The sequence below is a fragment of the Labeo rohita genome, chromosome 19 (assembly GCF_022985175.1).
Source record: "Labeo rohita strain BAU-BD-2019 chromosome 19, IGBB_LRoh.1.0, whole genome shotgun sequence".
NCBI classification, from domain to species: Eukaryota; Metazoa; Chordata; class Actinopteri; order Cypriniformes; family Cyprinidae; genus Labeo; species Labeo rohita.
The window spans coordinates 24,385,596-24,398,052 of record NC_066887.1 but is presented as its reverse complement, the minus strand read 5'-3'; the positions used below and the strand labels follow the sequence as shown (position 1 = coordinate 24,398,052).

The 12,457-nt window shown below is 35.2% G+C and overlaps 2 protein-coding genes across 2 annotated transcripts; one reads left to right on the top strand and one right to left on the bottom strand.

The window, feature by feature from the left end:
• Positions 1-1,948: 1,948 nt before the first annotated feature.
• si:ch73-109i22.2 (hematopoietic SH2 domain-containing protein) lies at positions 1,949-9,668 on the top strand. Its single transcript, XM_051136829.1, has 9 exons — positions 1,949-2,087; positions 3,025-3,227; positions 5,028-5,203; positions 5,353-5,442; positions 6,064-6,241; positions 6,361-6,633; positions 7,170-7,503; positions 7,659-7,807; positions 8,426-9,668. Exons 1-9 carry the CDS (start codon positions 2,060-2,062, stop codon positions 8,585-8,587), a joined length of 1,593 nt encoding a protein of 530 aa, XP_050992786.1. The 5' UTR covers positions 1,949-2,059; the 3' UTR covers positions 8,588-9,668.
• Positions 9,163-12,422, bottom strand: ssr2 (signal sequence receptor, beta). The gene is made up of 6 exons (XM_051136830.1): positions 12,303-12,422; positions 11,452-11,609; positions 11,202-11,300; positions 10,127-10,235; positions 9,812-9,889; positions 9,163-9,682 (listed from the first exon to the last, which is right to left on the bottom strand). The coding sequence occupies exons 2-6, from the start codon at positions 11,607-11,609 to the stop codon at positions 9,572-9,574; spliced, it is 555 nt and encodes a 184-aa protein (XP_050992787.1). The 5' UTR covers positions 12,303-12,422; the 3' UTR covers positions 9,163-9,571.
• Positions 12,423-12,457: the final 35 nt, after the last annotated feature.

Sequence of the window (12,457 nt, the reverse complement as noted above, 5' to 3'; positions counted from 1 at the left end):
TGACTCATCTTAAAATTTTTAAGGCAGCAGGGTAACAAATTATTTTAAGCTGACTCAATAAATTGTGTTTTTTATTTTTTACAGTGTATGGGTCACCATACTTGGCCACACGTCATGTCCTTTCCTTTAAAAACCATCATCACTGTTTCTAAACACCGAATTGGTCTTATTTACTCCTTGAACAAACAAGTAGCCTACTACCATCTAATGAATAGTTACTAGTAAAATTCAACTATATATTAATTGCCACTAGATTACTTTGAGGTAATTAAAATATATTCGTAGTAACATACACCACTGAGTTTTAAGCACTAAATGTTAAAACCGCTTGCCACAACACACCTCATGAAAAACGGGGGTGGATGTATCATAGGTAACTCTCTCACTGCAGCTCCATAAACCTATGGAATTTAAGGTTGAGTGATTGAGGCAAAAATGATGCATTTCTGCAGCAGAAAAAAAGACTCGTTTGTGCATTCAAGCAGAAGTAACAAGTCGGACAATGGAATAATATTGCCGGAATATTGCGGAAAAGTGGACTCAGCTCTGATCTAATGGCTGGACAGCTGTTCTTATTTAACCAACACACTTGGTTACGAACGTTTTGATTCAGATTAAAAGAAAGTAGAACGCATAGAACGAAGGAATAATATACATGGCAATCATGTTAAACAAAACCGTTGTATATAATTTGGAATGCACGATTTATTGTTAGTAGCTATTGTCGAGTGCAGCGAATGACAGGTAATTTTCATTCCTGGCTCGTGCCGAGTTTCATTCTCAAATTTAATGTAGTTACGCCACCTAGTGAAGGTGTCAAGTAATTGTCAGTTGGTCATTTTTTTGTAAAATAAAATAAAATAAAATAAAATGAAATAAAATAAAATAAAATAAAATAAAATAAAATAAAATAAAATAAAATAAAATAAAATAAAATAAAAGACACAACAGTAAAACGTTGTTAAATGAGAATTAATTTGAGAATTATTTTAAACTAAATACATGAGTTCACAAAAATGACATGATAATAACATAATATGGGCCTAAATGAAATACAGAAAAACACAAAGACATTACAAATACATTGTAAAGAAATGTGGCTTTGCTGTCAAACTTAAAGTACAGCTTGTGGGTACTGGGCAGAGCATTTACTTGTACACCTTTTTTGTCATCTCTTTCTATTTTCCTCACCTCTCTTGTTCATTGTGGTTGTTCTTTCTCATCCTGTGTGGTGAGCAAATCACGTGACGCAACTGCCTCTTCCCTCTTTCAAAGACGCCCTCCCTCGCTCTCTTTTACCCTAACATCAAACTCACTGTGCTTAAACATAAACAAAGATAAAAAGCACATGCACATAGATATTGGATACAAGATACAGATTTGCATGCTTACAATTTGTGTTGAAGAGGAAAACATTCTGCACACAGTTCAACAATTCAACAACCTAAAAAAACACAAAGAAACAACAGCAGTGACATGATATTATGATTTAATAGTTAATTTTAAGAGGACCTCCACTTTTAGATATCAAATTTACAAGTTATGTTAATGCATATCTTTTGAAAGCTTTATTTTAGTAATTATTTACTCATAGTTCAAATGGTTTTGAAAATCCATAAATTGTAGCACACTGTAAAAATGTGAGATTATTAGAGAGTGTTTTAAAAGAAAATACTCTTTCAGTTTATCTACTTCAAAATCGCATGTTTAATTCAAGGTGTTACTTTCTGTTTCTTTGCAACTGTGAAATTTCCTTGCCATTTATCACGCAATTTGGTTTGTACACAAAATATTTATTTTTCCAGTGCACGGCAAATATTGAAAAAAAAAAAGAAGCAGCTATTTTTCAGGTTGTTTATTAGAGCTTTATTACATCAGTTGAATATTTCACAAGACGTTTAAACATGAAATCTGCACACAATCACTAACAGTTCACTATCACTTCTGTGACCTTTTCCGCTCTCTTTCTCTCTCACTCACACATGCATTTAAACAGGATGAGGCAGAAACACTCAAGAACAGATAGAAAGAGGTAGCATTTTACATCCTGCACTTGAGCATGGACTTTGACTACCAAAAACTTAAAGGTCAGCTGTCTCTCAACAACTTTTGAACTTACATAATCATTCTTTCTAGGTAGAAATCAACTGTTTTATTACAAAAAATAACAAAAAACAACCATGATGGTTTTAAGATAAGTAGTTTTTACTTGTTTTTTCTGATGGTACACTGATGACTTGAAATGCTTTCTTTTAGAATCTTAAAATAACCATATTTATATGATTGTCAAATACAGCTGTTATTTTGTAATGGTTATACTTATTTAACTAATCATCTTGTGAAGTTAAAAATATTTTTTAGGTTTAGTGTCAGAAGCTATATGGTGCTTAAGCTGTGCTTATTTTGTTTTAATGTGTTAAAATATATTATAAGCAACCTAGCATTAATATAGAATTGGGAGTTAGTTTAAAAAACACAAAAAATAGACTTTGTGTAGTATAAAATGACAATACAAATCTACATGATAATCTACTCCTTATACTGTAATTCTCAAACACATGAACGGATTCTAACTGTATGGCTATACTATAATCGTTCAACAGGATTAGTGTTAGAGTCTTTAATATTTATAACATTACTGTTTTGTTGATTGTTTGGTATCTAGAATGTTCTGTGATGTTGACGTGCTTGTAGAAACCGTGACATTTCCGTTCAGGGTTATTTTGAGCCTGACAGTAATGGTATGATTCTAACTGAATCTCAACGTCTTAATCTTGCACACTGACATCTATATTTATATTTAGATACTCACATCTAGTTAACAATAAACATCTGAATGTATTTCAAGATAAATACACTGCGAAAGGCAAATAACTGTCAGATCGAAGGTTGAAAGCACTATTAAGAGATTAATTTTAACAATTTAAATTTGTTCGCATTCACCTTTTTATTTACTGTTGATGAGTTTTGCAATACTGTATGCTTTAACGAACACATTTAGGATTAATTTTTATTTCTGTGCAGATGCTGAATCTCACCAGAGAGAACAGCGACTGAGCGCTCTTCCTGTCCAACATCCAAGACCAAAGCCCCGTCCATCTGTAGTTCCAGAGAACCATCCCACAACCAAGAAACCTCCCGTAAAGCCCCGGCGGAGCATAAAATGTCGTTCCACAGCACAACAAGAGACAGAGAAATTAAACCAGGGACCTCAGAAGGAAAATGAGGTGAATCTGTTAAGTAATAGATGTGTACACATGACTTAAAAAGCCTACAGAGCCCTGTTCCAAAAATAACAGAATCTGCAAAATAATTAATTATTTTACCAAAATAAGAGGGATCATACAAAATACATGTTATTTTTTATTTAGTACTGACCTGAATAAAATACTTTACATAAAAGACGTTTACATATAGTCCACAAGAGAAAATGATTGAATTTATAAAAAATGACCCCGTTCAAAAGTTTACATACACTTGATTCTTACTACTGTGTTGTTACCTGAATGATCCACAGCTATGTTTTTTTGTTTAGTGATAGTTGTTTATGAGTCCTTTGTTTGTCCTGAACAGTTCAACTGAAGGAACAACAAAGAAGGAAAAACAAAGCACTGAGAGCTAGGGGTGTAAACTTTTGAGCGGAATGAGGATGTGGGCAACTGATTTACTCATATGCAACTATTACAGAAGGTTCAATCAACAGAAGTAAAAACTATGCATTAAGAGCAGGGGGTGAAAACTTTTGAAAGATGTGTACATTTTCCTTATTTTGCTTAAATATCATATTTTTTAAAATTTAGTACTGCCCTTAAGAAGCTACAGAAGATACATGTTTCCCAGAAGACAAAATAAGTTCAATTTACCGTGATCTTCAAATGTAAAAAGTTTTCTCCCCTGTCTCTTAATGCATTGTTTGTCCTTCTGGAGAATCAGTGAGCATTTGAACCTTATGTAATAGTTGCATACAAGTCCTCAACTGTATGTAAACATCTTTTATGTGAAATATCTTATTCAAGTCGGTACTAAATAAAAAGTTAAACATGCATTTTGTATGATTCCTCTTATTTTGGTCAAATAATTAACGTTTTGCAGATTCTGCAAGGTGTAGGTACATTTGACCTCAACTGTATGTATATTTAAAATGTATTATTATACAATATAATTGGTTGAATGTCATCAAAGGCAAAAAATATGCATATGCTACAATTTCATCAAACCAAAAACACTTCTCTCAGCGGTTCAGCTGCTCTACATTGTCTCTAAAGAGCCTTTTGAAGCAAAGAAATAATAGGTTGGTCAGTCGACTAACAACAAGGTCAAAACTGACAGCGCTTTTCATTTTTTTGGCCAAATTTATTATATACAATCACCTCAAGCCGATTTGAATTTTTGTAGAGTACTTTTTCACATTATCTGAAAATATTAATTTTTGAAATATTCAAGTCTATTTCCAGTTTTATGTTCATCATGAGATTTTTGTAGTTTATATTTAGACAGTACTACAGTGCGTACATAATTATTATGCAAGTTGATATCGATGAGCATTTTGCTGTACAATAGTCATGCCTTAACTTTGCAAATTCTAGTACTGCATTAGTAATGCATTGTTCTCATGGGCATTTGATAATTTTAGACTTTTCAGTCTGAGTTAAATCTCTTTGTTGGCTTATTTTATCTGTAAAAAAAAACCTGCTTAGTAATTATGCACACCTGAATATAAGGTGTTTTTCATTTCCAGCCTTCAAGGACAATTATATATCACTTACAAATGATTAAATACAAAATTAATTGTAATTATTAAGATTAGTGTGGTTTGGAGTTGGTCAAATGTGCTTGGAAAAAAAATAATATGTTCAGAATATCAACTTGCACAATAATTATGCACACTCTGTAGTTTGAATAAGCATGAGAAAATGTAACATTTTAATGCATTGCGGAGACACGTGTCAACTTTTTTTGGTCTTTTAAATATTTTTAAAAAATGTATTTAAATTATATCTAAATCCTACTTGGATTCTCTCTTAAAGACGACAGTGAAGCGGATAGATCCTGCTCTGGTTTTGGGTCCCGTGAGGCCCCTGGAGTCTCTGGCTCCATCTCTGCGTGCTCACACTCTGCTGTGGTTTGAAAGAACGCAGCTGCCTCGACTGCACAGGCCCGGACAGCCTCTTCCCCGCTGGCTCCATGGTTTCGCTACACGCAGGTTACAGCCACATCTAAATATTCTTCCAAAAACATAACAGAAAAACAGGTGCACAAGCAAAGTTGCACAAACACAGATGTGAAACAGTGTCAAATACATATACTATTTGGTTTACATTTTCACACAACCTGTCTATCTCACTCTTTCAGGGAAGCGGAACAGCTGCTGCAGGATAAGCCACAAGGCTGTTTCCTGTTGAGGCTCAGCGAGTCAAAGATCGGCTTTGTGCTGTCTTACAGGTGCTTTATTTTTAAACATTCTTAAAGTGTCATTCTTATGGCCTGTTCACACTAAAAACAATACCTAGAACAATTAGAATCTACATCAATTCAAAATAATGTTCTGTTTATTATAAGTGTGTGCTGAAGTTTTGACACCTGCCACTTTAAATGCTTAAAAGTAGGGTGGATTCTGATTGGCTGTCAGTGTTCTTATCATTCATCAGAATGTTTCAAAAAAACATTCTGAAAGTGATTCCAAAAATATTGTTCGGCATTGTTGTTATTGTCGGACTTCCCTATTCTCATAGAACTGAAAAACTGTATAGAAACTGTATAAAAACACTATAACCTGTACAGCTACAGTTATTATTTTTGGTCTAAATGGGCCATAAAAATCTAATTGCGTTCGGTTAAAAAACTGTTCAATATGCAGTAAGTTAATAAGCTACATCAACTGTCATGCAACACACAGTAGTGGTGTTTTTGTTACTGAACTTACAGAAGCAAGATATTTTGTTACCTAATGGAATGACATTTAGGTTATGCAGTGTGTTCAACTATATTTTTGGGGTCACTGTATGTATTTGCAACAACTGTAATCTCACTCACTCATTAAATAACAAATTCATTAAAACCCAGAGGAGAGGACCGGTGTCGTCATTTCATAGTTGAAGAGGAGGAGTGTGGATCATCTGGTAGTGTATATCTAATTGCTGGAGAACACAGCCGTCATAGAAGCCTGGATGAACTAATCAGCTACTACACCCATAATCCTGTGGGGCCCTTTAATGAGATACTGACTGTGCCTTGTATACAGGTACACAAACATTTTTGTTCCCTAGCGAATCTTCATGATTTTTAATACAAAAAGGGAGATATTTTGCACATGATTTTTCATCTCACTTCATATCCTGTCATTTTTCTCTTGCTATCTAGCCTGATGGGGGCTTTGCGGAAATTAATAGGTGGACTGTGAAGGATGGAGAAGAAGAGAGAAATGGAAAAGCAATGAATCAAGAGGAGCAAACAAAACTGCCCATGGCCGTCGGTCCAGCTGTTCTGAATTCATTATCCACAAACCCCTCCTTACAGACCACTTCTGTTACAGAAGAGCCTGTGCAGTATGCAGCCGTGAGAAAGCCACTAAAAAAGACCTACTCGCTGCCAGAATGCAAGTGTGGAACTGAAATAGCGCCACCTGGTTTAGAAGTGAGTAGATTACAGGCATTTTTCTCTTATATTACACTTTTAGGGATAATAAAACGGATTAAAATCCCACATACTTATTTTAAAGTCATATCTGTGGAGAAGAATATAATCAAGGTGGGTTCTTTACTGAGCATCCTCTTTGGTTAGACTCTCACACCCTACAAAGCTCCGAGTTATACCCTAGAAGAACACTGTAGAGACTGCATAACAACAAGCTAAATGTCGCTTCTTACTTTAACCAGCAGTAACTACGAAAGTAACTTACGAAATATAACCATGGTTTTACTATAAATATAACCCAAAATACCACAGTTAAAACCATGATAGCCACAAATTACCCATGGTTTTGTTACAAAAAACGTCGTTACTATAGTTAAACCACTGTAACCACAAATTAACAATGCTATACAAATGGTAATTAATTAAAAAAAAAACATAGTTGCTACGCTTTTACTAGTACTTATTTTTTGGTTTAAGTGTTTAATGTCCAAGTTATAATATTATGCAAGACACATTATCCTTTTTTCTCCCTCTAGAATGGCAGTTTTGAGCATGCTGAAAGACCCATAAATCTTAGTCCAACAGTGGATCAAGCTTCTTTTGTGGATGTCCCATATGCTCGAGTTAACAAACCCCCCAGAGCAGTATCAGAAAATACCCCCAACTTTAGTGCCCACCCTGACCTCCAGGGAGCAACAGCAGCCTTTATTCCTCCATCCATCCCAAACTTTGACACAACAGCAGGAGACCCAAAATACTGGAAATTGGAGCCCATTCACACTTATGAAGAAACCCCCCACACACGCAGACGTCCAGAAGAGATTGACTGCTATGCCGTGGGGTGGAGGAGGCAGGCGTCAGGAGATGAAGGTGAGAAAGGAGGAAAACAAGCATCAAAACTTGCTCAGGACTTAATATATTTGAACATTTATTGTCTTGGAGTTCAAATATAAAACGATATATATTATATAAAACATATAAATGCTTATTGTGTACATTACTTGCGGTTCTTTCCTTTTCTTCAGTTAACCTTCCAAAGAATCACCTGTATTCAGAGGTGAACATCAGGGGTGCCCAAGAAGGCCTTGCTGTACCAAGACCCGGGCCTAGTCTTCCTCTTAGACCACCCCCAAGATCTGCTCATGGTCCTTTGCGACCAGAGCTCACCGGACAGGTAAATATCCATAGGAATATTTTGAGTGATATTCTGTGTAGTATACAGTTAAGGTCAAAAGTTTACATACACCTTTCAGAATCTGCAAAATGTTCTTTTTTTTTTGTTTGCTTTATTTATTCATTATTTTTTATTTAGTACTGACCTGAATAAGATATTTCACATAAAAGATTTTTACATATATTCCACAAGAGAAAATAATAGCTGAATTTATAAAAATGGCCCTGTTCAAAAGTTTACATACACACAGTGGGCAGTTTAACTGTTTAGGACAAACAAGGGACTCATGAACAACTATCACTAAACAAAACAAACAAACAAACAAACAAAAAAAATAGCTGTGGATCATTGAGGTAACAAAACAGTATTAAGAATCAAGCATAAGAAACTTTTGAACAGGGTCATTTTTATAAATTTAACTATTTGTAAACATCTTTTATGTGAAATACCTTATACAGGTCAGTACTAAATAAAAAAATAACATGCATTTTGTATGGTCCCTCCTGTTTTGGTCAAATTAACATTTTGCAGATTCTAAGGTATATGTAAACTTTTGACCTCAACTGTATAGTGCTCAATCTGTTATAAAAATGCTAAATTTTATGATTTTTCCAACAGAGTTTTGGTGTGCCTCCACTGACGACTCAACCTCAAAACTCTGGTTTTCATCATTCAGAGCAGCCATATCTGAATGCTTCCGCCAGCTCCATTTATGAGCAGATTCCAGAAAGACCAACCAGCTCTAGAGCATGTCCGCCCCCACCAAACCCCAAACGCTGATCTCAGGATTATGCAGACCTCTGAATTCACCCAGAGTATTTCCTTTATAAACACTCTGTATAATTTCAAAAAAAACATCATAATTATAAATTAGGATGACATATATGTGTACCAAAATATTACATTGTTTATAAGCTGTATATACATTTCTAAGGCTTGTTAATGGTGACTTCCCCATGGAGGTTATAGGCATGTTTTTCATTTATTTAAATTGTAATTGTATCTGGATATACATTTTTCCATAGAATCAGTCACTTATTCAAAGTTACAATTGCACAGTAAATAATTTCATAATTAATCAAATATATTATTCAGATTACCAACCACAGATTTTGTTTGTGTCAGTGAACTGCAGACCTCCCTAGTCATTTTTAATTACCTAAAGATTGATGATAGCTTCAAGTGAGGTTTAGTAGACCATAATATAACTATCTTGAATTATTTAGCTGATGATATTACCGTAAAAGACTAAGAATGCACTAATCATTGCAGGAAAAGAACATCACAGAACAAGAAAGCAGACACACAGATGAAAGCATATTTCAGTGAGTGACAAGACACACAATGACAGCATCTCTGTAAAACCCTCTTTTATTTCCACAAACAAGCCCCATGTTGATCATGAAGAGCTGAACAGTTCTGTTTAGTATGTCTGAGCATGTAGCATTTGAGAATCAGTACAAAAAGAAAAGAAGAAAACTAAAATAAAATGGTGCACCTGAAGCCACCCTGGAATGGCCATTTTAAATACCAAATGCAGTTGGTGATCCTCCTTTTTGCTTATGCCTCTAACTAATTTTCTGATGAAGACCAACATCACTTAAAAACAAATCATATTAAATCATTGACCATTTACCCCAATATGGGTAATTAATTTATTCAAAAACAACATTCTCAACTCCCACCCACCATAATTCTCTTTAATGCCCACCCCCCCCATTCCCACAATGATCCCTGATCTGTTTTTGTCTTGTATTAGATAACTCAATTCTTTTTGCTCTTCGGTGAGTCATACTTTCTCTTGCTGGAGTACCACAGGAGCAGAGGAATGCCAATGGAGGGAAGGGTCATGACACCAAAAGCTGCCCAGTCCAGCTATTAAAAAGAGAAAACAGATTAGATTTCAATATAACAACACAGGCTATCATAAAAAAGCACTTCAGTATCATAACTTAGGCTATCACACATTGAAACCAATTTACTCCATATTAAAGCATTGCTTACATAATGTGGAGAAAAGCGTCTGTCAAACTCTCTCTGGGCGAGAATGCCTCCCTGACCCGGAGCACTTGTGTAACCAACCTTAGAGATGCAAAAAATGAGAAAAGTCTTAGCTAACAGCCAGTGACTACATTTACATGGACTGTAACAATGACACTTTTTTTTCAAAACAGTTTATTAACTGTAATATTAAAAATTATCAGCAACTTATAAAACATATAAAACAATCCAGTCCATATTCATATGGCAAATCAAGGCAAAGAAAAAAAAATGCTTATGCTGACTCTGTACATGAAAGGTATCATAAGAGTCACTTACCACGACCTGTCCACCCTCCTGGGCCAGATAGCTGACGGAAGCTGAGGTGAAGTTGAAGTATCCAGCCTTTAGTGGCCGCAGAACAACTGTGTGAGAAACATTACTGGCACTGTGGAGAGGATGAGTTAAGGAACATAATCTACAAAAGAGCAAAGGTAAATAAAGCATCCAATCCTGACTGTCTGATACAGTAGTGATTACGTTTGGTGATATCAGTAACAAACAGACAGAAGTGACTGTTTGAAAGCTTAATGGGATTACTAAGTGTGTAAAGTACTCAGAATGCACTTAAAGAAAAAACAACAACAGCACCCTAAATCCCTGTCTGTCCACTAAACAAATACATACAGCTGAAGTCAAACGTTTACATACACCTTGCAGAATCTGCAAAATGTTAATTATTTGACCAAAATAAGAGGGATCATACAAAACGGATGTTATTTTTTTTGTAGTACTGACCTGAACAAGATATTTCACGTAAAACTTTTTGAATTTGAAGATCAGGGTATATTTAACTATATTTAGCCCAGCTCTCAATGCATCGTTTTTCCTTTTGAAGCATCAGCGAGTGTTTGAACCTTCTGTAATAGTTGCATATGAGTCCCTCAGTTGTCCTCAGTGTGAAAAGATGGATCTCAACATCATACAGTCATTGTTGGAAAGGGATCAAATAAACAAAAATGCTGAAAAACCAAAGAATTTGTAACACCTGAAGGATTTTTCTGAAAAACAAGGGACTCATGAACAACTGTCACTAAACAAAAAAAACAGCTGTGGATCATTCAGGTAACAACACAGTATTAAGAAGCAAATGTATGTAAACTTTTGAACAGGGTCATTTTTATAAATTTATAAACTTATTTACTCTTGTGGACTATATGTAAACATCTTTTATGTGAAATACCTCATTCAGGTCAGTAATACACAAAAAAATAAAATGCATTTTGTATGATCCTTCTTATTTTGGTAAAATAATAAACATTTTGCAGATTCTGCAAGGTGTAAGTAAACTTTTAACTTTAACTGTATATACAGCCTGTATCATTTATAGCGACTGCTTAATGAAGGAGGATACGGAGCAATACGATCCCATTTTACATTCAGCATTCCAGAGACAATGCCGAAATCTTCAGGGGGGAACGAGTCATCGGACAGCTCAACCTCTAGGGCAGCACTAGAAAGCGGAAGAAAAAGTTACATACAATAGAGAGCTAGCTTAGAAATATTTCCATCCACTATTTAAAGTTTACATGGTTTAAATCTAACCCAAAACTCCTTACCAGCTATCGAAAACTTGTGTGGTAAATTCAGAGAGAGTACAATACCTGGTGCCCACATTGTAGATGTTGTACTGCAGGGTAAGGTCTCGTCCCTCTACAGCATATCGGTTCAGCAGAGATTTGGAAGCCAACAGACGAGCCCCTTCTTCTCCTGCCACCAGACCCACCACAGCAACCAGAGCAAAAACACAGAGCAGCCTCATCTGTGGGGGAAAGTGGCAGGTTTATAACACTCAAAACATACCAGCTGCTAATAGTACAAGAGAAGAATGAGCATTTATAATTACTGGATAAAAAGACAATTCAACAAATGAGATCACTAGTGCAAAACTGAAAAATGAATTCACTCACAATAAAACGTCATTCTATAATCAGTCTTACAGTTGGCTCTAGCTATTATATCGAGCGCAGTCTATGAGCATGCATAACTAAATGAATGATTTTTCCAAATAAAAGGCACATGTTGTAAGCAAGCCATCAGTTATGTACGACAGAGATCTGTTCCTAAATATAACACATCCTTTAAAATAGACATTTAATATTATTAAAACCTAGTAACAGTTCATTGTGTATGCTTACGTGTACAACACTCGTCACACAACCTTTACAAATGACTGAACTCCAGCGTTATTATGCTACTGAACGCGGTTAATTGTATTTATATATTGTATGCAACTCAAGACTGCAGTTAGGAAAACAATTAACGTTAAATTCTAATATAATCATTTTAACAAAATGACTAACTGGGATTAGGTGAACTTCACACTCGTTTTAGTTTACTATACAGACAACGTCGACTGCTTGCGTATACACAACAAAGACAAAAACATGTTTTAATGGGTCATTCTCATCATATTTTGTATCAAAAAAATAAAAATATTTAGCAGCCACATTACCTTCGTCCGCTGGTTCGAGCCTCAAAAGTACGAAGACAGTGGGACGCACGCGCAGACGATTTTAGTCTTCCGCTAGCATGACGTGTCCAGAGATGGCACGTTTACGCGCTTAATCCCACAGCGTCGCCTACTGCTTGGGATGGAGCTTTGTTTCG

Excerpts from the sequence above, each read along its gene's own strand:
- si:ch73-109i22.2 (XM_051136829.1), top strand. The coding sequence starts at position 2,060 with ATGGACTTTGACTACCAAAAACTTAAAG. Across the intron at positions 2,088-3,024 it reads TGACTACCAAAAACTTAAAG|ATGCTGAATCTCACCAGAGA; the intron begins GTCAGCTGTCTC and ends ATTTCTGTGCAG. Across the intron at positions 5,443-6,063 it reads GGCTTTGTGCTGTCTTACAG|AGGAGAGGACCGGTGTCGTC; the intron begins GTGCTTTATTTT and ends ATTAAAACCCAG.
- ssr2 (XM_051136830.1), bottom strand. The coding sequence starts at position 11,609 with ATGAGGCTGCTCTGTGTTTTTGCTCTGGTTGCTGTGGTGGGTCTGGTG. Across the intron at positions 10,236-11,201 it reads AAATGGGATCGTATTGCTCC|TGCCAGTAATGTTTCTCACA; the intron begins GTATCCTCCTTC and ends TCCTCTCCACAG. Across the intron at positions 9,683-9,811 it reads GACGCTTTTCTCCACATTAT|CTGGACTGGGCAGCTTTTGG; the intron begins GTAAGCAATGCT and ends TCTTTTTAATAG.